Source organism: Populus trichocarpa, chromosome 10 (assembly GCF_000002775.5).
Source record: "Populus trichocarpa isolate Nisqually-1 chromosome 10, P.trichocarpa_v4.1, whole genome shotgun sequence".
Taxonomy (NCBI): domain Eukaryota; kingdom Viridiplantae; phylum Streptophyta; class Magnoliopsida; order Malpighiales; family Salicaceae; genus Populus; species Populus trichocarpa.
In genome coordinates this window covers 20,694,932-20,720,208 of record NC_037294.2, presented here as the reverse complement: position 1 = coordinate 20,720,208, position 25,277 = coordinate 20,694,932, and the positions used below count along the sequence as shown (strand labels likewise).

Genomic DNA, 25,277 nt, shown 5'->3' with positions numbered 1-25,277 from the left:
CCACATAAGTTCAAACTCTTCCTTGATTCTAGAGTGAATTTTGTTTACTCTTACAGATTATTTGAAATAATTTCTTATAAATTCCTCGAGATCCTGAGGTTAATGATCATGTAAGTCTTTAATAGTCCTGAAGATTTGTGGTACTCGGACCAATAATCTTTATAAATAAACTTAGAATCGATCTGATCAGTTAAGTTACATTCTCATATTTATATGTTTAGGTTTGATCTTCCTTCGATGGATGGCTTGAATTAGAAAACAAGATTAGCATCTCTAGGGATCGAAAACCCTTGCTTACCTACATCTTTGCAACTCCCATGTCTAGGAGTCAGGCTCAAGCATTTATTCACCAAAAGTTAAGATCACAGTCTTTGAATTCTCCTGGGTACAAAGCCAACCCTTTTAATATCAAGGTCACGTGCTACATTTAGTTTCCACTCTTTAAGTAGGATTTGAATTCTCTTTTAAGCAGTATGACAACGAATCAACCGACCAAACCCAAGTGAAAACGATAAAGCAACTTACCGATAAAGATATGTCTGGACACCTAGTATGATTCAAGTCCAGTCGGCAGTGACAGTCTTTGAAGAACAAGGATGGAAAGGACTCAAGCCCTGGCACGTAACCATTTGTTGGCCGTCGAAAGTTTAGCTGTGTTTGTCGGTTTGCCAAATTTGACCCACGTTGTTATTATTTTTTTCATGCATGTCCAGGAAATCAAATTTTTTTTCTTGCAAATTGTTTGTTTGATTTTATGAGATTTGAAGTTGATGTTAGATTTTTTTTCGCTAATTATTATTATTACTGTTTATCACATGATTGATAGCTTTAATATTTTAAAATTATATTCTGTTGGGTAACATGTAATCTTTTATTTTTGAAAATATTCTTCAAGCTGTTTTTTATTTAAAAAAAAAAAAGATACGCTTTTTTTTATTATTGTGTTATATTAATGTCAAAAATTTAAAAAAAATTAATATTTTTTTAATTAAAAATATATTTTAAAAAAATATTATACACCATGTTACCAAATACATATGAAAACTCTCCACTCCATGCAATGATCAATTACTATAGCTAGTGTCGACATTGTCAAAAAAATCAATTTAATTAATAGATTAAGCTATTTGGTGAGATTTTAAGATATGATTTATATTATTTTTTAACACATACCCTCAAATAAAATTCATATGGGTTTGAAACTTGTATAAACTCACGCTGTTTTTTACTTAATTTTTATCAAATAAATAAAAATAATAAGATTCAAACTCATAATCGTTTAGTCATCAAGATTTTAATACTATATTAAAAAATTAATTTAATTCAATTATTTAAATTATTAAATAAAATTTTAATATATAATTTATATTATTTTTCAAATACAGCGCAACATGAAATATGTCCAGATTTGAATGAGGATAACTGAAGATAACATGTCAGAATTATTTTCCCTTGAAGTTTCATTCCGAGCTGTCTCGAATAATTCATCCTGTGACAGAATCTTATCTCACTTGATATTATGCTCTGGTATTTGGACGCGAACAAAAAGAAAAATTGTTGCCTTAAATAAATAAAAAAATAGAAAATGATTGCTTTGCAATTAAATTAGCATATCATCATCTCGGCGGGTGGCCGGCTCTTGTAACCTGTCGGAGCATGGGTTTACTGTGCATGCCTTCTTGCATCAAACAAAATACAGGGATCAATCATGGCCAAGTAACAGCCATGTCCTCGTGAACCAGGGGCTATCTTGACTTACCGACATCCTTGAACAACGCCAAATGCTACAGCCAGAGGTTTGGTAGCCGTGTAGGCCCTAATATACGTGATCGGTTTTTCTATATGTTTGTTTCTTCCTGTCGCCACAGTTACTTTTTACAAGTGTTTTTTTTTTAATATATTAAAATATATTTTTTATTTTTAACATTAATAAAATAAAAAAATTATTCGTTTGATAAAAAATAAAAGTTATCGCAATTTCAAATAGCCATTAAATTTGACTCGAGCATTTCATCTTTCAAAGAGTTGAAATTAAAAAAAATAAAAAACAGGGCTGCCTCGATGAATTATAAGTTGATTTTGACAAGTAATTATTTCTTCTTAACCAATTCTGAAATCAAACATGATAATTATGCCTCGAATTCTCTCAACTCTATGAATTTCAAGGGGATGATGAGAGAAGGACGGGGAGGTATTGAGTTTGCCCCCCACTTGCATGATCAAGCTCCTGGTTAACGAGGAAAATCAAAATAATTGATGACTAAACATAATTAGCTAAGTTGTTAGACAAAACGTTGTGATGTCAGTATGAGTTAGTTGGGTCTTGCTTGGTGTCTCTCATGTGCTCGATGCGGGTTTGCTTAGCTGGCTGACCGACCAATTAGATAAGTTCGCCTGTGATTACAGGGGACTCATTGAAGCTCCATCGAGGACAAGAAAAGAGAGTGGTTCTTAACCTTCTAGGTGGTGGTCTAGTGGTAAGAATTTAGGATTAAAAAGTTTACTCTCTTTGTGGTCTCAGGTTCGAGCCCTGTGGTTGCTCATATAATGACCACTGGAGGCTTACATGGTTGTTAACTTCAAGACCTGTGAGATTAGTCGAGATGCGCGCAAGCTGACCCGGACACCCACGTTAAACTTTAAAAAAAAAAAAAAGGATTCTTTCCAGAATCAAGCAGCACAAACAAATTTTAATTCCATGGAGATTATCCAAATCATACAAGAAAAGAGAAAAATGTCACTCTGGTCCTGTTTTAATAATCTTAAAAATGCTGCAAACATGTCATTTACAATTTAGCAAGTTTGCTGCATGTACGTGATGGTGAGCTGTGCAGAAGCCATGACCAACAACCACAATGATTCAACAAAGGGAATGGACTAACATTTATAATAAGCTATTTACAGTACTAGACTAAAAGAATCTTGTTCCTGTACTGGTGAGTAAATTGCACTTATAAAACCTAATTGTAATTTGAGAGGATAAATCTAAGTGCATCTATTTTATTTTTAATCAAAATAATATTATTTTTTTCAAAATATTAACGATTTAAGGTTTAAGTTTTATCCTGAATCAACCTAGATTTTTAACAGAGTTAAATTAGATCATTTTTTCTGTGTTTTTTCTAATCCATATCAGTTTAAAACCATCCATAGTACTAAACTAAACCAATCTTGTTCCAGTATTGGTGAATAAGTTATAGATATAAAACTTGTTTTGAAGCAATGCTCGAGTTATAGTTTTGGAGGATAATCTAAGTGTATTTATTTATTTTTAATCATAATGATATTATTTTGATCAAAATATCAACAATTTAAGATATTAGTTTTATCTCAAATCAATTTAAATTTTTAACTGGGTTAAATTAGATCATTTCTTATAATTTTTATTTTAATTAAAAACAATTTAAGATATTAGTTTTATCCCAAATCAATTTAAATTTTTAACTGGGTTAAATTAGATTCATTTCTTATAATTTTTATTTTAATTAAAATCAGTTAAAGTCTCGAATCAGCTGGGATGACGAGTCGATATTGAATATGAATCAATTTAGATTTTATAATTAGTACACGATGAAGACCAAAAATTGATTTGGAGCACCTGCTAAGAGATTGAGAGTATGTTTAATCACTAATCAAACTACAACGGTCATATAAGTAATTTTAAAACGTTATCTTTGCTTTTGTGCGACCATTTGAAAGTGACGGCAAAGGGCAAAAGCAAACCCATGGAACACTCTAAAACGTTCGAGTTTTGACTCTTCTAGACTAGCTTTTATTTTATTTTATTTTATCAATTCTTCAAGATCAACCAGGGAATCATAAAAATAAATGCACGCAGTTATTATAATTCATAAATTAAAAAAGAAGAAAAAATCATTTTACGAATTTAGATGCAATTAAAAGAAAAAACTACAAAAATTGTCAAAATCACTATCAGCTTCGCAGGTAAAGCCAGAAAAACACACCATGCTTAGAGAACACTAAGCATTTTCACATTCTCCTCTCATTTTCACATTCAATGATCGAGAAGCTTGCTTAGAGAACACTCCTCCTAACTCCTAAGAAGTCAAAGTACCTATCAAGTTCATAGCCGGCATTAATATTAAAAAAAAAGAAATCGAATTTAAACATTTCTTCATGGTTAAAAACAATAATAAAATATTAGTTAATTTTCATGTATCAAAATCAAGTTTTTTTCATGAATCTAGATAGACTGTGAAGGTCCAAATTAATATATTTATACAAAATTCATTCCTTCCCTTTTTTTTAGTATTACCCGCCGCTGGCACAGGTAGCTGCTGAGTTTTTTAATTAGTTGAATACAAAGTAGAGTGGCTGTACACGTGTCATCTAGCTGTATCTCTTCTCCAATAGTGAACCAGTAACCATGCCGTCAGGTCCCATGTAACCACCACTGCCCGGTGACCACACCCCCCCAACGTTCACTTTTGTACACCGCCAAGCCATCTCAGGCCACGATCTCTGCCATGTGGGAAAAGTAAATTTCCTCTTAAAAAGCACGAAAGATCCATGATTCTAGCTATTATAACAACTGGCCGAGAGAGACCCACGTGTCCCTCTCTCAAAACTCTCAAATGATCAAAATTCAATGCCCCCTCTTTTGCTCTCTGGTTCCTTCCCTACCATTTAGCCACTAAGAGGTTGCAACGTCTGGAGACTTGACTGGACACTAGGCACTACTGTTTAAAGGACAGTGAATTTGGTTCATTTTTGACTATCTGCCAGCTCGTGGGTCTGCACCGCCCTGTCTCTTCACCACTCTGGTTCAATTGGGTGTAGACCCACTGGCTAGTCCTTCTCACGTGTTTTCTCCTTGGCACTGATACAATGGGTGGACTCCAGCCAAAATACAAAGACTCCAAGCTCTGCCCTCTTCCTCCTTAACGTGCTTTAGGCGAGTTAAAGGTTCCGTTTATTTATGTAATGCGGCGTGTTGTTATCTATATGTCTCTTCTTAGTTATATATTTTAAATTATTTATTTAACTAATACATATGAATTCCATCGTGTTTTTTAAATCTAACCCCAAAAACTACTATTACAGTGTTAAATAAATTGATATTTTTTAGTATTTTTTTTTAAAAAATTTGATACACAAATATAAAAAAAAACCTAAATAAATCATTTTAAAACGAAAAATTGCTTTCAACCTACAGCTCGGAGACAGACACACGAAAGTTGCATTCCCAATGCTGATGCAGTTAAAAGTTGTATTGAAATACGCTTCAAATATACAGATTCAGTGACAGATTTGCCTTTTGAGCCAAGGAGAGGTGCCTTGGAGTAAAAGAGAGAAAGAACAAGACTTTATTTAGAAAACAAACGAGGAAGAAACCAGAGCGTGAAAATCATCCTTGAAGGGTAACTAAGTGAGATGGACAAATCAAACAAGTGGGTAATAAGAAAAGAAAAAGACTGCAGGCGGTAGTGGCAAGGACAGCACGACATATGGCTAAGTGACAGCCCACAGAGGAGAGAGGGCCGCTGAGTGGAGAGGTGGTGCTGCTGCTGGTGGTGATGGTGTGGTAAAGTTAAGCATCTGTGAAAGTGAAACCTACCAAACGCCAGATCCATATAAAAAGACAATAGCCCATACTCATTTGGCCGCATGCGTGTTCATTCCTCTACAATATAATATTATTAGTAATTTAATTTAATTTTACAAGCTTGATTGATCCAAGTGATAAATAAGTACACTTCACTTATTATTTAAGTTTTGAATTAATAGAAGTTTATGGGAAACTTTTTTCTTCAAATTTATTAATTTAATGAATTAGTTTGATGATTGATGATGTTTTTTTGATGCGCTAGGTAGATGTAGACAATGTATTTTTAAAATTAATTATAAAAAATAATATAAATTATTTCAAATATTTTTTATTATTGAATAAAAAAATGATAGGCTTACGATGGATGGAGAAAAAGTTACTCCCCTGGCCCTATGGCGGTGTCAATTTTTGTGGTTGTACCGTATTCTTAAATTTTTTAATTAATTGGAAAACAATAACAAAAAAGACAGAAAAGAAAAAAAGAAAAGAAAACAGAAATCAGGCAGCTAGCTCTCCCCACTCTCATCACCATATATACCCATACTCTCTCGCTCAAACCTTCGCTCAGCTCTTAAAACCAAAAGACCAAAATCTCTCTCCTTTTCTTTGTAAGAAGAACCTATCTTCCTTTCTCTCCGAGAAGTTTAATACAGCAAGTTTAGGTTTTTTGGTATGGCGAAGGACATGGAAGTTGCAGAGGCAGGATCATTCTCTGCGAAGGACTACCATGACCCACCACCAGCACCATTGTTTGATGCTAAAGAGTTAACAAAGTGGTCATTTTACAGGGCCTTGATTGCTGAGTTTATAGCAACACTGCTCTTTCTTTATATCACTGTTTTGACTGTTATTGGTTACAAGAGCCAGATTGATGGAAGTGCTGATTCTTGTGGTGGGGTTGGTATTCTTGGTATTGCCTGGGCCTTTGGTGGCATGATCTTTGTTCTTGTATACTGCACTGCTGGTATTTCAGGTGGGTTTTTCCCTTTTGGTGTCTCCTCCCCCATAAAGTCTGACTTTTGATTTCTTTCTCAGCTTACTTTAGCTTATTTTCTAGCTAGACTATCTTCGTTTTTTATAGTTTCTGTAGAGGAGTGTGCATCTGAATGTTAACACAAATACTTTTTACCAGATAATATCAGCAAACAAGCTTAGAATTGGACTTCTCGTTTTTAACTCTACATTTTACTCATTAAAACAAAAACTTTTGACATGAAAATTTCACCTAAACTGGCTATATATTACAAGGAATATTTCCTTTCAGAAGGATTTGATATAATGGGCGTCCCAAAAAAGAATTTTTTTGCTAGAGCTTTGATAAAAATTATTATTATAGCAGTGGGGGACTTTACTAGCTATCCTGTTTATATCAAATAGCAAGTTATGGTGATTTTCGTGTGATCTTTTTTTTAATTACAATATTTAAATGTGATTTATTTGGTGAAACCAGCGTACGTTAGCCAAGAGTAACAAAAACTCTCTTTGTTGTGCAGGGGGTCACATTAACCCAGCAGTGACATTTGGGCTTTTCCTAGCCAGGAAGGTCTCTTTGATCCGGGCTGTGATGTACATGGTGGCTCAATGCTTAGGAGCCATATGTGGCGTTGGGCTTGTTAAGGCCTTCCAAAAGTCTTACTACAAGAAGTATGGTGGTGGAGCCAACACTTTGGCCGATGGGTTCAGCACCGGCACTGGATTGGGTGCTGAGATCATTGGCACTTTTGTCCTGGTCTACACTGTTTTCTCTGCTACAGATCCAAAGAGGAGTGCTAGGGACTCCCATGTGCCTGTATGTGCCTTAACACTCTCATGTCCTTTTGTTTTGTTTCTTACCATTTAGTTTTCTTGATGGGTTGCCATGGCATAGACAACGTAAGGGCTATAATTGTTGACCATATTTTACTCATTTTACTGAACTGGTGTGGTCACCGTCCATAAAAATAAGTGGTTAAGAACCTAATCTATGCTTATAGTAGCTTAGGTTTAGCCCACCTATACTCATTTATCGAACCTTTTGGTTTGGATTGCTGATGTGTGATTCCAACTTCTTTTGCTTAGTAGTAAGTAGTTCCAAATGTTTTAGGACATGTTCACAATCCCTTAGACATGAAGAAAGAACGTAGTTTAACTTCCATGGCAGATGAAATGTTTAGCTATTTTAAAGATGGTGGGATTAAATCATTTCCATTGGCATGACCAAATCAGGCTCACAAGCGAGTCTCTTGACTTCAGCAAGAAGGTTGTGGTATTAGGATCATTATTGAATCTCTTAATTTCTAAACCCAATTGAGAAGTTATTGCATGCGCAACAACTTGACAAGTAACTGATTATTGATTCTTGCACTTGTGGGGTGCCATCAAAGTTATTTCACACAGTGTACGATTCACCATTTCTGTCTTCTTTTTCTGCTCTTGTCTTGAAGTAGATTTCACTTTTTTCAATGTCTGATATGTGTCTTTTCCCTGACTAGGAACAGTTTCTATCCAACTTTATTTCAACAACTAGGGTCCTGGTCCTCCTTTATTTCACACAATTTTGTTTTTTTAGAGCATTAAAATAAATTAAAATATTTTATGTTTAATTAATTATTTTTTTATATGTTTAAATTATATTTTAATACATTTCTTAAAAGAAAAATATTTCAAAAAGAAATCACTTCCTTAATACCTATGACTCTTAGTCTTACGTGAACAATCCCTTTTTTGCATTATTGTATACAGCTAAAGGAAAAGACTTTTGTTTATTTGCTTGACGTCATGTTCCCTTTTAGCCCTATTCGGAATTTGGCTGACAACCTGTTACATTTTATGTGATCCAAGATCTGCAATGTACTAATTTTGCTGTTTTTAAGTTGAGATAAAATGATCTTTTTTAATACTTCCAAAAAGATTTGTATGCTTCACATGTTCATGTATGGTTTCATTTATTTATTCATTGAAGCCTGCACTTTTTTCTTTTAATTTTTCATTGAGGAGGTTTGTATGATGTTCTATGATTCACAATCATTAATCAGATTTATGCTTTATCAATTCTTAATTAAAGGTTTTGGCTCCTCTTCCAATTGGATTTGCTGTGTTCATGGTTCACTTGGCCACCATCCCCATCACTGGAACTGGCATCAACCCTGCTAGGAGTCTGGGAGCCGCTGTTATCTACAACCAAGACAAGGCCTGGGATGGCCATGTAAGCATCCACTAGATGCTACCACTAATTAAAAAAATTATTTAATCAACGAAGTTTATTTACTTTGTAAAGGGCGCTTAATTATCTTGTTAATTTTTTCTTGCAGTGGATCTTCTGGGTTGGACCCTTCGCTGGTGCAGCCATTGCAGCTTTCTACCACCAATTCATCTTGAGAGCAGGAGCTGTCAAGGCTCTTGGATCATTCAGGAGCGCCCAACGGTTTTAAATCTCGGTTCCTTTTCAACTTGAATAATGAAGAAGTGCTTGCTGCTCCAGCTAGTGCGTGCATGGTGGTTTCCCTTTATTATCCCTTTCGGTCTGGGAATCATGGAATTTGTAGATAAAGTCTCTTTGAAAAGGGGAGGCTTTTATTATCCCTTTTGTCATTTTCAGGCGCTTGCCTTAGAATTCACTTCAATGTTATGTTCTCTCTCTTTCTTTTGCACCTATTGTGCTTCTAAGTAAAGCCTAGTCTACCTTTTCTTTCTCCTTTGCTTGTTATCATCACATCACTTTTAGCTGCATGCACCACTACTCTTGGCATTGCAAATGTAGAAATATATGTATATATATAATTACTTAATCAGAAGCTCCCAATTGGGTCCAAACCTGACTAGCTAAAAGATAAAATGAAGGATTAGACGATAACCACTCCATATCTTGTCTGCAATAAATAAATAGCAAGCTTGGCACAAATCTCCCTATTCATTTGCGGACATTGCTTCACAGAGCATTGAAGAAGGGGTTCTTCTAAGCATGTGATTGTCACCGTACAACTGTGTATCTTTTCAGTCATCTGTGATCACTAGTTACGTTTTTAAGTAGATTTCACAGTAAAGGTTCTGATTTTATTAAAAACAGAAAAATTAAACAATGTTTATACACAGTGATTCAATACTAGCTGAGCTACAAAAGTAGACCTTCTCATTTAATATACGTTGAGAAATGAAGGTGACTCGAACGTTCACAGTTGATGACTGAAATGATCATACTTTTCGAACCTCTCCTGGCAATTCAGTTTGAATTGCGTTTTGAGAGTGTTTTAAAAAAAATTTAAATTTATTTTATTTTATTTTTGTTTTAAATTAACATATTTTTAATATTTTCATATTATTTTGATGTGCTGTTATCGAAAATAATTTTTTTTTTTAAAAAAATATAATTTTAATATGAATAAAAAATATTTTAAAAAATAATAGCTAACTTTATACCCTATGACAAATGAAGAGAAGGAAAAGGGAAAAAAAAAAGAGTTGCGGAAATATGATGTGAAGCTTGAACCTCTTAAAACAGGGAAGGCTTGAAATCATGGGTTTACGGGGTTCAAAACCGAGGCCCAAATTCTGTTAGAATAATATTTGCCTTTCTCTAGGATAAATTAGGCTTAAACCCATTTACTCACGTGCTGGTTCTTCTAAGGAACATATTGTTTGTTTTTGAGGCATTTGAGAAAATTTGATTTTTTTTATTTTAAAATATATATTTTAATATTTTTAGATTATTTTGATGTATTGATGTCAAAAGTAAATTTAAAAAAACATATTATTTTAATATATTTTCAAATAAAAAATATTGTAAAAAATAACTGTTTGATTATCACATTATAACTATAGGCTCAGTTTACTTCAAATTTTCTCCTACATGTTGCTATTGGATCCAGGGGAATTTGAACCTCAAGGCTCACAGCAGGATGCTGTATAACATTACTTTCTTTTTATCAGAAATATCCAGGCGTGTAGATCGATTTTTTTCGGTTCACCGGGAAGTCGGACACAATAGGTGTTGAGCTATACAATAAAGATAGCCATTCCCCATTACATTATTGTAGATAAAGAAAACGAACTTAAACCTTATTTTACTGGAAGAAGCTACGCTTACACAAGCTTAAAGCCTGCTTAAGTCGGAGTGTAAATGAACATATCCGGCTCTTGTGGGGGGATAGTTTCGAATAACTCAACTAAATGTTTGATGCATGGGCAATGTTCTAAATGTATTTATCATAGGACGATGATCAGTTTTGGTCTATGACCATGTCGTATTATTGTCAATGCCCTGCCTGATGATCGGCAACGGCACCAATCAATGAAGGGCATTATCTTTAATTATGGATGATCAGGACATGGTTAAAAGTTCGTCAAACAAAAATGCTCTTAGTGCTTTAGCAAGTTTTGACAGCTCCATGACCTACTTTTTGACTGTTCTTTAATACTCAAATAAAAATGGAACAAGATATGGTTAATTCCAAAGTCTCTAAACTCCCCCAGTTTGATTATGGTTGAGTTAGTGCTCCTTGCCACACATGAATCCTTTCTAAGATAGCCATTTCAAAGCAATAAAGCTCAACTTCTTAGACAATTGTACAACATGCATGATGAATCTAGGCTTTCATAAAAGGGGTTGCTTCTAAGTCAAATTTTCTTGAGCTATTTGACAACAGAGTGAAAGCAAGTGCTTGCTTCTTTATTGCATGCCTGTTTCTCTTTCTTTTCGTGACATAATGTCACTTGGGTCCAAATCACCCACTGTCCCACCCTTTCTTTGGCTGCAATACTTTGGAAAAGCCTTGACATGCATAGAAGATCATGGTTTCTCCCAACACGAGACAAGGCAATTGATGCACACTTGTCATTTCTTTTTCATGCATATACTTTTGGATTATCAGACTCAATGGCCGTTACGACTTCCTTTATGCCTGTTTGAAATCCAAAAACAAAGCAACGAATCAAGATTATAAAAAGACCAGCAAGCTCCAATACCAAGCTTCCTGTGTAGCAAGCTCAAAACCATGGCACCTATCACCACCCTCTTCTTCTTCCTCTGTTCTTGGTTTCATGATCTCTCCACCCCTCGAGTATTACCACTCCACATTTTGCATTTTCAGGACCCCCATGTGTTCCCAGCACTGGGATATGGTCCCATGGTCCAGGATTTTTCAACCCCCTTGTTGATCTGATCAGTCTATGGAGCTTCCATGTCTTCCGCCAAAATTTGTGTCAGATAAACATATACAGAGGCTGCCGCTGAAGCAAAGCTAACCTGCAGGTCTTGTTTTTGGGTCGAGTCTTGTTGTAAACTTGGGGCAAATATTACTTTTTTCTTGATCTCAGTCTTCACAATTTCTCTGCATGTTCGTCTTCTCTTCATTTATATCTCGTATTTCATTGTTGTGATATTTGCAAGCACATCATAGTCTATTGTAATGTAATGTATGGTGACTAGTTGTTTTAATTAAGTCAGCTGCTGGATGTAAAATCTGATTGGATTAGTCAGGTTTTCTTATTCAATTGCTTATCTAATAAATCTAAAACCTAGTAAGGATTTATCGATCAGATGAGGGGTGGGGGATTTACAACTATGTATTTTGAAGCCCTAACACCAAAAATCATGATCCCATTTTATCCTATCACTGTCATGTATCAAATTTCTAACCAAATGGCTACCCTATGTCATACTAGATGCAGCAAATTATGACACAAGAAATGGAGACTCTCTGTCTTGCATAAATTCATTTTGGTAGAGATCAAGGATGACACTTGCATCAGATTATCCAAGCCTCATTGTTTGATTGGTTACCATGTTTAAGCAAATGCATATTAAATCCCTTCATAATCCAATGGTTTTGTCTGTTATTTTAGTAAATCATGTGGTTTCAAGGTAGCAAGAAACTGACACTGATACAAGTACACTTCCATTAATGCACTAAGATATCACACATATATATCAGGCTTTCATGAGGATTATGAAATGACATCCGAACAGGAGCATTCAACAAATCTTTTGAAGCTTTCAAATGGCAATGAGAGGCGGTTGAGCAGGGAAGGAATATAAATCATCAAGGATGACTTATCTGTTGGCGAAACAAAGGGTTCCTTCAGCACCGATGATTCTCTGAGCCATTTGATCATCAAGAAAAGTTTAGCAACCTTCCAGCCATGCTATAAAACTTCCTTTGCAGTATAAACGTAGCCATCTGGTAACTATTAAGTTCAAACATTCGAAAGGAAAAGGAAAGCAGAGTAAGAAGTTAGACGATATTAAAATGTGAGATAAAAAAGTGATACGTGAGTATTCATGTGCAAAATCAGTTAATGCGATGGTTGATATTAGTATCAATGGATACATATGCCTATCCACATTGGAATGCTTATTAGCTAAGGCAGCAGGCATCACATCGAACTGCAGTTTTTTTTTTGGGATAATGACAACGCATAAAAAACTTGATGATTAAACATGCATAACTGACCTCCCATCTCTCAATGTGTGCCTCTGTTTGAGTGTCTGTCCAGAGAAGACACGCCACCAAATCTTCATACCACAGTTGACAAGCTGCTGTTAAGGGGAAAAAAAGCATTAATATACAAGCATACCACTTATTTAGACATGGCATAGCCACATGGTTTAACCATGTAAAACCATTAACTCAGTTGTTTATACGATATTATGACAACAAAATGATCATGTTGGGACCAAAAATATTCAAAACATTGCACCAGTTAGCATGAGAAGAAGGATAGGAATCAGGTTGAGTTTTCTACCTGCTGTTAACAACCCAAGTTTCTCTAATCTGGCTCCACTCAAACTACTTAACCTTGTTCCTAGCTTTCTGGCCAAATTTCGTAGTTCTTCTATTTAATAGGGAAAAAGAAGAAGAAGAAGATTCTGGAGTGGAGAAGATGCAATACACCTGCAAGCCAGTCATTATTTGTTTAATATCAGATACATTTGACTTTTCTCATAACTGCAAGTAAAAAATAAAGGGAAAAGACACTTACACAAGTTCACTAGTCAAACTGTAGCGAAATGCCTAGGCTCATCAAGTCCTATTGCATCAATTTTGAAGGTGCCCATTAATTTCACGCATCAGTAAGTGAGAGCTATCAACAGCATGTTTGCTTTCATAAACTATATATCTATACAATTCATGCCTAGGCGCAGGCTTCAATGATCCTAATTCCTTCAGGGGATCTGTTATCACATTTTTACTGCACAACTCCTTCGCTGGTAGGACATGGTTAAACCAGAAATCAGAAAGTGCTATTTTCAAAGCATCCCAGTATGCCTCATCTCGGTATAACCTGAATAGACTGCTTCCATTAGGAGTCCAAACATAGAAATCCATCCAATCCTTGTCCAGTATTTCCATTAAACCTTGAGCTTGTGGAATACAATAAAGGGGGATCCGCTTCCAAGGTGAAGCCCTTTTCATATCTCCATTAAAAAATGGACACTTTATTTCTAACACTCCTCTGGAATTCAACCCATAATACTTGTCAATTATCCCATCAGGTGAAGCTGCAAGCCAATCATCTTTTAAGTTGTTCTTACCATAGACCTGAAATCTGGGAAACAAAATTGTATTTCCTGTAATCAACTTATATCTTTCAAGTGCTTCCTCTTCTTTGGCATTGCTCCAACAGGTAGCCATGTTACCAGAAAATGGTTCTTTTGCACCAAGTTTCTCTAACCAGAGCTGGACTCGCCTACCACGCCAAAAACCAATAGCCCCACTGAAAGTGCTTGCCGTCAGTTTATGCTTTCTTTGATCTTGCCATTTTTTGAACCTGTGCTGAAGACTACTGGATTGAAGAATCGATATATAAGGACTACTTGAATCTCTTGTACAGGAATGATTGTAGATTTGAGAATTTACAGGTTGCTCTTCACCTAATGGATCCAATAAAACCTGGCTTGAGTAGTTTCTTCTGTTGCTAATATCAACTTTAAAAGGACCTATATCACAATTATATTTGCTGTTGTAATATGAAAGTCGGAAATTGATGAGGAAACAAGATACAAATTCTTCACTGCCAAACAAAAACAAATGACAGTAAGACCAAAGAAGGGGGCGAGATTACTAGGCAATCAAAATTACACGATAAAACATATCTCTAATTAGACCTCCATGTAAACATAAGAAATTAGTTTTATCAAATCATGCTACTCAACAAAATACTATGCAATTATCAAACTTCAGGATCAGACCCTGTCCAAATTATCTAAAACTGCTTCCACATAAATGGCACAGGTGCAAGATTTCCTCCAAGATATAAAGGCATAGAAGCCTTCATTGGAAAAAAGTGAATCACTTTGGTATTTGTCTCAAAAATATATGAACCGAGGTAACTGGTGAACTAACCCAAAACTCTTCTTGCCCTTTCATGTTCACAAATTTGTTCAAATTAAACTGAAACAGTTTGGCAACTTTAGATTTCTGTATAATCATTAAGAAATAGGAAAAATAAACTCACGCACTACACCATTAAAAGCCGCAACTCACCCAACAAATATGTCAGTTACACAATTAAATCACCAACTTGTAGCCAAACCCAAATATGTGAAATCATCAAAACGCACAATATGTATGAAAATAAGCTGTGACTGACCGGGCAAGTTTGCGAAGAGGACTCGGCAGCATAGAGACCCCAAATGGGCTTTGTTGAGGAGCATAAGCAGTTTCTGGGTGTCTGTAACAGAAGATGTAGTCTGGTTTGTTTAATCTCTTAGAATGGAGAGAGAGAGAGAGAGAGAGAGAGAGAGAGAGAGAGAGAGAAGGGGCAAAGAGGGTTTTAGAGTTGAGGTTTAGGAGGCAGACAGGCTTTTCTGTGTTTGTGTATAGGTTTAACTAACCTCAAATCTGAACTAGATTTTCTCCATCCTCTAACTCAGAGTGGCCCACTTTGTTACCAAATTACAGGTTTCCACGCCCAGTGGATAAAAAACAAAAGAAAAACGCAAACGATCCAAGGTAAAAGACCCGAAAATAAAGGGTAAACAGTAAAAAGGAATCAAACCTTAAGATAACTAATCAGCTAAAGAAAATGTCAATATGGCAGTGCTGTGAGTCAAACAAAAAAAAACCTTTCTTTATAGAACCCAATCAAAGAAAGAAAGAAAGAAACAAGCCTGAGCAGTTTCTTCTACTTTGTTGGGGCCTTTCAAAGAATATCAAAGAAAGATGCATCTATGGCCAACGATGAGAATAAGGGACTCCTTCAAGATTGCTTACTTGAAAAAACTTGAATGGAATTTTCATAGAATGAACATTGAAAAGAAGCAGAAGTCTCAAGAAACTAGCGACAGCAACCAGCAAAGACTCTTGGATGATGGTGATGATAACAGTACTAACCAACAACAACCAGTAAAAGCTTCTAAAGTTGTTTTGATTTGCAGAGAGATTCTCATGCTCGTCACTTGTTGCTACTGTTGTTTCTGTTGTGGAGGTAAAGACTTGATCTTTTGCCCTTTTTAGTATTTTTTTTTGTGTTTGTTTTTTGGGGCTTGTGTTTGGATTGGTGTTTGTGATCTGTGATTTTGATTTGTGGGGTTTTGGTTATGTGGTTTTGATATGATAATCAATTTGTTGCTTCTGTGAATTCTGTTGGAACTTAAGTCTTAGGATATGAGTGCTTCTTTGATATACTCTATTTGATATTGAAGACGATGATACGAATAATTTTATTAGTCTGCGGTGTAGAGCCACTTATTGAGTTCTTTGAAGTGAGTTAGTGTGTTTAGATTTAATGCTAGACTCTTGCATGGTTGTTTAACTGTTTTCCTAGCTGTAAGAATAAGATTATGAACGCACAAAGCCAGAGATGGTTCGAGGGTTTGTATTGTATGAGCATTTGAATTGATTGTGATGGCCTGTTAGTATATGGGGTTTTCTTTTGAATCTTGAAATGATTGGCTTAACCCACTTCGACCTGACTGTTTGACTGGATGGGATTTAGATTAGTTCAGGGCTTTGACAATATGGTCGAGTTATGAGCTGTTGAGTGACAGATTTTTCATTAGGAAATCTTTTCAGGAAGCTTAGAGAAATAAAAAATGAAGATTTTCCAAGAATTATTGAGAACTGTGTTGTTATTATTGGCTGCTGTATGAAGCCAGGAAGATCAATCATCTGTAGCCACTCTATTTTTGGGTGAAGATTCCTCAAGAATTAACTGAGAACTGTGGCATTATTATCGGGTATGTATGAAGATGGAGAAGATCAATCACTTGTGGCTACTCTTTTTTTGGAGTAGTGTACTTTGTGAGCTGATCTACAAAGCAGCAGGAGTCATTTGGCTCGTACTACCCTGGGAGATGAGTTCAATGCCCAGAGGAGTGGAGGTTTTTGTACGGGAATGAATGAGCTAGGGGGGTGTTTCTAATTAGCTAAACGTTTGTTTCTAATAAAACCACTATGGATTTTTGAAGGACACGAGTATTCTTTACCCTTTATGATAGATGATTGGATAAGGACTTGAATCAACAGCATAAGGGGAAAACTCTTGCAAGTGGAAATGATGCTGTAGAGTTCATCGGCTCATCACTTTTTGTAGTTGGCACCCTCTTGGCCTTTAAATAGATTTCTGCCAGATTTGTTTCAGTTTGACAATCCCTAGTACCTTACTGAGATCATTCATTTTGCTAGTTTTAAGGTGGTTTTTGTGGTCTAAGTTGTGGATAAACAATGAAATATAGTGGAGTGACTGTGAAGAACTACATGGAAAGCATGTGTTTTGAGAGTTATGATCCAGTAGATATTTCATATGGGCGATAAAGAAATGAATAACTATTGCTCACCCCTCCCAACTTTTCTGGACTGTTAATTTCTTCAACTTTTTCTTCCTGTTAAATTTTTTAGCAACCTCCCTAGGTCATTGCTTGTATTTGGGACAATTCTCGTTACTTCCCTTGAAATGATTGGGTTCTACTTCATCCGGTAAACTGAAAACTGAGGGTTCTAAATTCATTATTTTGACATGAATCCTTTCTCTTTCAGCTTGTGTCGACCAAGACGAGGAATGATGCTGTTTCGGAAGGGATTAAGCCACTGAATCTGCTCTCTAGAGATAATATTTCAGAAGGTGGAACAGGGATTGTACAGTTTTCTTACTAGTGTATATTGCTAGTGTTACAGACTCCTATTCTCAATAGGAAAATGATGTGATTTGTGATCAAATCTTATGGCATGCCTTTGAGAGAGTGGAATATGCTCAATGTTTCAATCCATCTTGAGATAATGCTGTTTGCAAGGGTGGAGTGTCCCTGTTAGCAATGGGGAAACATTTATTAGCATTATCCTCTTATGCAAGGAACAAAGGGAGGAGTTCTGTCCCCGAACATCAGTGCAATCAACAAGGCCTCGCCTCCTCACCCTCCTCTCCTTTCATTGAATAAAGCAATTCTTAAGATAGTTTTCTTTGGATGAGCAGACAAAGAGACATGCTTCGATGAGCTTGAAGTTGATTATAGCAGAACGAAAGAACTCTTATTTGATAAAGAGATGGAAACCTGGAATGATTAGGTGGTTTGCAGTTCTTTTTTCAAGGCAGTAGCTTAAGTTCTTCTAAAATTAATAAAATAAATTTTAACTCGATTTTATATATAAAAAAATGAATTTAAATGAAAAAATTGTCATCCATCACTCAACAACACATAATAAATTGCTATATATTATATAAAACAAAGGAGAGAAACATTTTATAGTCAACTTGTCTTGATTTTTCTTCCTTTTTTGATTTTTCAGAATAATCATCTTGTCTTGGTAGTTGTTAGACGGCACGATGAGCATTTTAACCCGAACACAAGCGGGATTTCTCTGGGAGAAATTTGGGGTACACTGGTCATTTACGGAAAAAATAAAATAAAATAAACTTATGGTGGATGATGCCACGTCTTTCGGGGGCTCCACGGTAGGGTATACTTGGGCTTATGACACCCCCCAAAGCCTTAAAGTCTTGTGTTTTGGTCCTTGAATTTCAAGATATATCAAAATAGTTATGCATTTTATCTCAAAAATAATTTGATTCCGGTCTCTATTCAATTTCCTATTTTCAAGTTTGTCCTTGGAGTTTTTATTATGACTCCCCGTTTAAATTTTGCAAAGAACTTGCTAAGGGATTTTAACAGAAAAGCCTCGAAGACCAAGAAATCGAAATTATTTTCATAAACAATTGTTGATGGTAAAATTGGATATTTTTAAGGGTAATAAAATAAATACCCTCCCAAACTCTCAACAAAATCCAAATTCACACATTCCACCATCCCTTCTCTTTCTCTCTTCACATTCCCCCCGCTTCCGCCACCCTCACTTCTAACAAACCCAACAGAAAAATGGTGGTGCAGCACCCAGTGGCGGAAGCGAACGAGCAAAGCCCGTTTGGAACCCTTTCCCCCACTGAATTCTACGCCAAACACCAAGTCACCCACTCTTCTGAATACATAACCAACTCCCGGGGCTTCAAGCTCTTCACTCAATGGTGGACCCCACTTCCTCCGAGCAAAACAATTGGCTGCGTAGCCGTTGTCCATGGCTTCACCGGTGAATCCAGCTGGTTCATCCAGCTAACCTCTATTCTCTTTGCTCAAAAAGGGTTCTCTGTCTGTGCTATTGATCACCAAGGCCATGGCTTCTCTGATGGGCTCGACAACTTGATGTATCATATCCCAGATATCAACCCTGTTGTGGAAGACTGCACGCAGTATTTTAAGACGTTCCGTGAGAATCACGCGCCCGATCTGCCGGCTTTTTTGTACTCGGAATCGCTGGGCGGGGCAATAGCCTTGTACATTACGCTACGCCAGAAAGGCGCGTGGGATGGGTTGATTTTGAACGGGGCCATGTGTGGGATTAGTGCCAAGTTCAAGCCCCCGTGGCCTTTGGAGCATTTACTGTTTGTAGTTGCAGCGGTGGTGCCCACTTGGAGAGTGGTCCCAACGCGTGGATCGTTGCCTGAGGTGTCGTTTAAGGAAGAGTGGAAGGCGAAGTTGGCGTTTGCGAGCCCAAAGAGGGTGGCAATGAGGCCACGCGCGGCTACAGCATTTGAGCTTATCAGAGTATGCAAGGAACTTCAAGGGAGGTTTGGGGAGGTGGATGTGCCTTTGTTGGTTGTGCATGGTGGTGATGACATGGTGTGTGACCCTGCCTGCGCCAAGGAGTTGTTTGAACGCGCTGCTAGCACGGATAGGACATTGAAGATTTACCCTGGCATGTGGCATCAGTTGGTCGGCGAGTCCGAGGAGAATGTCAATTTGGTGTTTGGGGATATAGTAGAGTGGCTAGAAAACCGTGCCAAACGAGGGGATGTGGCCAACGACGGTGACGCGTGACGTTGCTCTTTGTTAATAGTATAATTTAATATTGTGGTATTTTAGCCAGGTGGTTGGTCATAAACCATAACATGAAGCAGGCTATGATCAGCCTGCGATGTTACCGAAGTTGGGTGATGAAATTAATAAAAGGAATGACTACATTATGATGGGAAATTATTGCTTTGAAACTTGGATTTTTTTGTTTTGTTTTGTTTCTTTGGTTTCCAGTTATTCATAGATTCGTAACCTAATTTGAGTTGTGTTTAATATCAATCAGTTGATTCGGTTAAATCTTGTTAATTAAGTGATATTCGGTTGAAATGAGTGCCTTTAAAACTATAGGGTCAATTGAACAAATATTAAATTAATTATTATCAGTATGCTTTAATATTTTTGATGTGTTAAAAAATATTATTTTTTGATCAAGTAGTTTGTAACTTGATCAAAATTCATGTGATTCATTTTAATATTTTATTTATTTATTTTAAATGATTTGCTTTGATATCTTTTTAAAAAAATTAAATCATATTTTTTATTGATTCGGATTAACTTAAGGTTGAGTTTTATAAATATAGTTGTTCTAAAAAAAATTGTTTTGATGAATTAAAATGAGTACGTACTGTCTCAGATTTTAATTGGGTTGCAACCGGAAGCTGATTTAGGTTTGTAATGTTTCCTCTTTGCATTCATGCAAGGCACTATGATTTGGATGAAATACACCAACATCAGCCCTTTTTGGTTTGTTGCAGGTGGTTGTGTTAGAGAGATAATAGGACTAAGCAAACCAATTTTTCATTCCTTACCAAGCTGCTTTGATCAGTGACAAGTGGAGAGGAGGAGGAGGAATAGATCGATGTGGACCATGTACGATCACAGAAATTCAGTTGGATCATCCACTTTTGAGGGCAAAAAAGTGGGAGAGACATATTCCTTTCTCTCATTTTAGAGTTTGACATCTCTCTTTGTTCATTGCTTGCAACTCGAAAAATGGATGAGGTATTCAGTAGGATGGGTGGTAAGGTTAAATCCTCCATAACAGATTCCACTATCATGTCTATGCTGCACTCTAGAATGGACAAGGCACATGAAAGAGTCCACTCCAAGGAAGGAGTTATTGCACGTTTACATGAGATATCAAAGTTTTACGAGTTGGCAGTGATGCAGTTGGAAGGGTGTCTGAAGTTTGTTCTTGAAGAAGCTGACAGCAGTCTTGAAAGCAGTGATGAAGAGGCTTTAGGGGACTTGGCAGAAATTAGAGACCGTCTTGAAGGTCGGCTTAGAGAAACTGAGCTTGCCATCGCAGAAAAGGATAGAGAGTTAACGGAGAGGTTAGAAAATGAAATGAAGCTCAGGCATGAATTGGAACTCAAAGAAAGAGAATTGGAATCTTTACGTGCCACTCTGGAGCTTGAGAGAACAAAGACCGATGGCATTGAGGAGCAGGTTCTTGGCAATCTGGTAAGTGGTGATGGGAATAGAGATGAAGGATTTTCTGAGCTGAAGGATTCAGTAGATCAACAGGTGTGGAATATCAAACAACAACTTGACCCTGAAGATGAAAATATTGATAAGAGGAGATATCATGGTTTTGAAAGCTTGAGGGTTGAGCAGATGAGCTCAGACATCGACATCTTAAAAGAAACCATGGGTCTTGCTTTTGAAAAGATGCAGAATGCCATTTTCTTGTCGGAGTTGGAGCCGCCTGAGCAACAGTTAGGGTGGACAATTGAGAAAGCTGTACTAGTTATCTTGATCAAAGGTTTCATGGGGGATATCCAGGAGAATTTCACAGCAGAAGTAAGGAGGTGGCAGAAGCAAGTTTCCATAGGCTTGAGCAAGCATTTGGCGGATTTGATGAAAGAGATAACATGCTTGCAAGACGAACTAGAGCCTCTTAGCATCTCCCACAGCAGTCGCGAGAGAAGGATTTCTATGAAAATGAAAGGGAAGTCTTCATCAGAAGGGGACATTTCTTATACCCCTGACGATTTCACTGTTAGAGTTGGAAAAATAGACCAGATGAAGCAGCTGAACGTAGAGGATTCTGAAGAAGACAGCGCGCACTACGTTGCTAAGATGATAAAGAGTCATGAAACGATCATCAGGAGAAAAAGTGAAGAGATTAAATCACAGAAACTAGAAATTCTCAAGGAAAAAGGGTGTACATGCTATAGGAGATCAGAAAAGGGCCCTGTTAGTCCAAGACAAAGATTCCGAGATGTTACTGCAAAACTGGGAAATTTACTCGACTGGAGGGAAAACCTTGATGAATCTTTTGGTTACCATGGAGGTGAAGATCACGAGGAAACTTCTTCAACGAAGATGCTGTATCATTTTGATATGAAAGAACAGGCAAAATTTCACGGCACTGACGCTTTGGAGAAGTTGAATAGCATCTCAATTTCTCATGATGCAAATGAGAAACTGCATAATGTAATAAGAAAGCTGGAAATGGAGAAAGAAGATACATATTTGCAAAATGTGATAGTAGAAGACACTTACATTACTCTTTTGGAAGGCTTAATACATGAATGCTGCGCTGAGTTACGTAGTTATGACATTGCGATCCTGGTAAGAGAAGGTATATATGAACATATTTTGAAGGAAATTGTCAATGAGTGTGATGAAAAAATGCAAGGTGATAAGATTGAAGATCAGATTACAGAGGAGATGTTTTATCTTGTCTCCAGAGAGGCACTGAAGGATTGTTGCTGTACTCTCGACTCTGTGTTAACTGAGTGCCGGGATGCCAGAGCTGAAAGGAATTGTTTTCAAGAACATACTTTAGAGGGAACAACAAGGGAGGAAATATTGTCAACCTTCTTCACAGAAATTTTCAAGGAATGGAATGAGGCTGAAGAACGGTGTGACGATGAAAGCATAGTTAAGGAAGATATTGATCGGATTGCCTTTGAAGAGACCATCAGAGACATGGCAAGCACTCGCATAGTAAGCAAATTCAAGGAGTTGAATTATCCTGGGAATAGTGTGGATTGTGTTGCTCAGGGTAATAGTTTTTTTGAGGACGTAGAATATTCAGTGAAGGAGGATGTCTTTATGGTTTTCCTTAAAGAAATGTCTAAGGAATGGAAGGCAGAGATAGATTCCTATGATTGTGAAATCCTCATCAGAGAAGAAATTTTCATATTAATTGTTGTGGAGGCAATGGCAGAAACTCATACCATTTCTGGGGAAACTACAGCCCAGGATCGCTTCAGAATATTGGAAGATTTCACCTCTGCTGACAAGTTACATATAAGTCAAGATATTGGTAAAGAGGAGCATTTGGTTCAAAAACAAGATTCACAGCCAGAGCATGTTAAATTCGAATATTTGAAACGCCAAGCAAGTCCTGCAATGAAGGAATACAAAACACCCCTTCACATTGTGGCACTGAAACATGAAGAACTGAACAAATCTCAGCACAAGAGGGAATTGTTGACTGAGATAGATAGCACTTCAATTTCAGTTTGTAGCGAAGTTAAGAAAGCTTTGGAGCAGGTAGCTATGAGTAAAGGACTACTGAGAGAGTTAAGATCAAGTTTAGGTGTTGCTGTTGCAGATACAGAAAGATTTGATGAGGAGGTCAAAGTAAACCTATCTAACTCTGATTTTACACCTATCCTGGAATTTTCTCAAGTATTAATGGACTTTAAGCGAATAGTGGAAAAGAAATTAGTGTTGAACATTTTAAGGTACCTCAATTTTCCATTAGCTCTCCCCCGTTCTCTAATGCGTTATTTTCACAAACTCTTATCCTTCTTCACCTATGATATTGCTTGAAATATACCGAGGGAGAATTTATCTAAATTGCGATTACCATCTTATATGCTGATAGAGATGCACCTGGATTCCTTGCCATTGCTTCTGATCATGCTTGTTTCATTAGCTTTCTTGTGTTCGTTTTCCAAAATAAAATGGCATAAATGTTTAGTATGTATGATCTAGTGAATAAGTTATATTCGTTGCTAAGAAAGTTCTTCGCTGTTTCTTACAGGGTGGAGGAAGCAACTCATTATCTGAGTCCACTCGTTGAACTTGTTTCCTTGCAAAGGAGAGAGGATTTGCTTTATAAAAAGGCTTTTCTAAGGAGATGCGAGAATCTCAGAAGGGCTGAAACTGAGGTTCTGAGCTCATTATTTGTTCTCTTTTTTTCCCCAAATGGACTTCATTCTGTGGAAGTTCGCATAAAATTAAAGTTTTTCCTGGAAATGTTACATTGGTTTCATTAAGAGGTATATGTCTTTCTCCATATGATTGAATAGGTGGATCTGCTAGGTGATCAAGTGGATGTACTTTTAAGCCTGCTTGACAAGATATACAGGACACTGTATCACTATTCGCCTGCGTTGCAACAGTTTTCTGAGGTAAGGCATGGTCTATTTTTTTAATCTTCTATATGATGCAGGTCTGTCATGCCTATCTTGTATTGCAAAAGTTCTTTTTCATGCAAAAACATTACACCCTTACATCTGAAAGTTTCCCCTGCTCACTGTCACTCTAATTATGCTCTCTAATTTCCTTGACACATCATTGTTTTGATTGGTACAAGTGTTTCTTCTATATTCTGTGCAGGTCTCGGATATTTTGAAAATGATCGAGGTAGAATTAATTGGGGCCGCTCGTGCTTCTGGCAAGTGACATCAGGATCTCCATGTCCGTGAAGAAATCCTTGGCATCCCACTAAATCGGTTTATCTAGGAGGTGAATTAAACATTAGAAAATGCTCAAACAAAAGATAATGTTGATATGAAACTAGAGGCAAGAGAATTCATTATGAGGAGGCATGCTGACAAATTACAGGCTATCAAAATCACATCCCAAGACAGTATTGGAGATGTATTTATTGAACTGTGAAATCAATTTGCATTCAAGATAATAAGAACGCAGGAACCTGTTCAAGTTTCTGATATTTATAGTAGTCCCTTGCTCTTTCACGTGATTCTCCTACTGAAGGTGAAGGTACTTATTTTGGAAAATGTAAATGTCGTCACTCTTTATAAAGTTGATTGCCTTTAATGATCTGCAGCAAAGTGATTGCATTGTCAGACAAAATGGCTTAAAAAAGTTGTGCATCCTGTTTATCGGAGTACGAGATAGATAACGGGCTAAGACCAACTTCTTGCTTTGAATTTTCAGTTCCATAGGACAACAGAATCAACAGTTTTCCTCTGGCCAATACAAGGATCCTTCCCAGTCTGTATGATGTTTTGTGTGTCAGATTATTTCTAAAAAATGTTTACAACAACTACTCTTCTATTTCTCTCCACTGTCTTTCGGTTTAAACTTCACAACGAAGATATTGCAAAAGCTCTTTCCCTTCTTGAGGATAAGCCAATTCTTTCATGAGGCAATACTAACCACCAATCAAGATTTTGAGAGTCTGAAAACTTTTAACAACAAAAGTCTGCGAAAGCCACCACTTACTGACGACAAAGATGT

At 36.6% G+C, this 25,277-nt stretch overlaps 4 protein-coding genes across 9 annotated transcripts; 3 read left to right on the top strand and 1 right to left on the bottom strand.

Annotated features, from left to right (window-relative positions):
- The first annotated feature begins 6,072 nt into the window (after positions 1–6,072).
- On the top strand, positions 6,073–9,240 carry LOC7468416 (probable aquaporin PIP2-5). The gene is made up of 4 exons (XM_002316331.3): positions 6,073–6,542; positions 7,063–7,358; positions 8,613–8,753; positions 8,860–9,240. The coding sequence occupies exons 1-4, from the start codon at positions 6,242–6,244 to the stop codon at positions 8,977–8,979; spliced, it is 858 nt and encodes a 285-aa protein (XP_002316367.1). The 5' UTR covers positions 6,073–6,241; the 3' UTR covers positions 8,980–9,240.
- A 1,748-nt stretch (positions 9,241–10,988) lies between these two features.
- LOC7458660 (uncharacterized) lies at positions 10,989–15,492 on the bottom strand. Of its 6 annotated transcripts, none has more exons than XM_024609509.2 (5): positions 15,137–15,492; positions 13,526–14,483; positions 13,289–13,437; positions 12,997–13,082; positions 10,989–12,730 (listed from the first exon to the last, which is right to left on the bottom strand). In XM_024609509.2, the coding sequence occupies exons 1-2, from the start codon at positions 15,198–15,200 to the stop codon at positions 13,582–13,584; spliced, it is 966 nt and encodes a 321-aa protein (XP_024465277.1). In that variant the 5' UTR covers positions 15,201–15,492; the 3' UTR covers positions 10,989–12,730; positions 12,997–13,082; positions 13,289–13,437; positions 13,526–13,581. The 6 variants fall into 6 exon arrangements, with proteins under 6 accessions (XP_024465277.1, XP_024465278.1, XP_024465273.1 ...); XM_024609510.2 differs by having other exon boundaries at positions 13,526–14,417; XM_024609505.2 differs by having other exon boundaries at positions 13,526–14,557; positions 15,137–15,488.
- Positions 15,493–18,724: 3,232 nt separating this feature from the next.
- LOC7458659 (caffeoylshikimate esterase) lies at positions 18,725–20,009 on the top strand. The gene has a single exon (XM_002316330.4). It carries the CDS (start codon positions 18,858–18,860, stop codon positions 19,851–19,853), a length of 996 nt encoding a protein of 331 aa, XP_002316366.1. The 5' UTR covers positions 18,725–18,857; the 3' UTR covers positions 19,854–20,009.
- A 142-nt stretch (positions 20,010–20,151) lies between these two features.
- On the top strand, positions 20,152–25,034 carry LOC7458658 (WPP domain-associated protein). Its single transcript, XM_024609504.2, has 4 exons — positions 20,152–23,530; positions 23,833–23,959; positions 24,101–24,202; positions 24,411–25,034. Exons 1-4 carry the CDS (start codon positions 20,823–20,825, stop codon positions 24,474–24,476), a joined length of 3,003 nt encoding a protein of 1,000 aa, XP_024465272.1. The 5' UTR covers positions 20,152–20,822; the 3' UTR covers positions 24,477–25,034.
- The last annotated feature ends 243 nt before the right edge of the window (positions 25,035–25,277 follow it).

Excerpts from the sequence above, each read along its gene's own strand:
- LOC7458659 (XM_002316330.4), top strand. The coding sequence starts at position 18,858 with ATGGTGGTGCAGCACCCAGTGGCGGAAGCGAACGAGCAAAGCCCGTTT.
- LOC7458658 (XM_024609504.2), top strand. The coding sequence starts at position 20,823 with ATGGATGAGGTATTCAGTAGGATGGGTGGTAAGGTTAAATCCTCCATA. Across the intron at positions 23,531-23,832 it reads TTAGTGTTGAACATTTTAAG|GGTGGAGGAAGCAACTCATT; the intron begins GTACCTCAATTT and ends TGTTTCTTACAG. Across the intron at positions 24,203-24,410 it reads CGTTGCAACAGTTTTCTGAG|GTCTCGGATATTTTGAAAAT; the intron begins GTAAGGCATGGT and ends TATTCTGTGCAG.
- LOC7458660 (XM_024609505.2), bottom strand. The coding sequence starts at position 15,168 with ATGCTGCCGAGTCCTCTTCGCAAACTTGCCCG. Across the intron at positions 14,558-15,136 it reads CCTCTTCGCAAACTTGCCCG|TGAAGAATTTGTATCTTGTT; the intron begins GTCAGTCACAGC and ends TTTGTTTGGCAG.
- LOC7468416 (XM_002316331.3), top strand. The coding sequence starts at position 6,242 with ATGGCGAAGGACATGGAAGTTGCAGAGGCAGGATCATTCTCTGCGAAG. Across the intron at positions 6,543-7,062 it reads CTGCACTGCTGGTATTTCAG|GGGGTCACATTAACCCAGCA; the intron begins GTGGGTTTTTCC and ends TTTGTTGTGCAG. Across the intron at positions 8,754-8,859 it reads ACAAGGCCTGGGATGGCCAT|TGGATCTTCTGGGTTGGACC; the intron begins GTAAGCATCCAC and ends TTTTTCTTGCAG.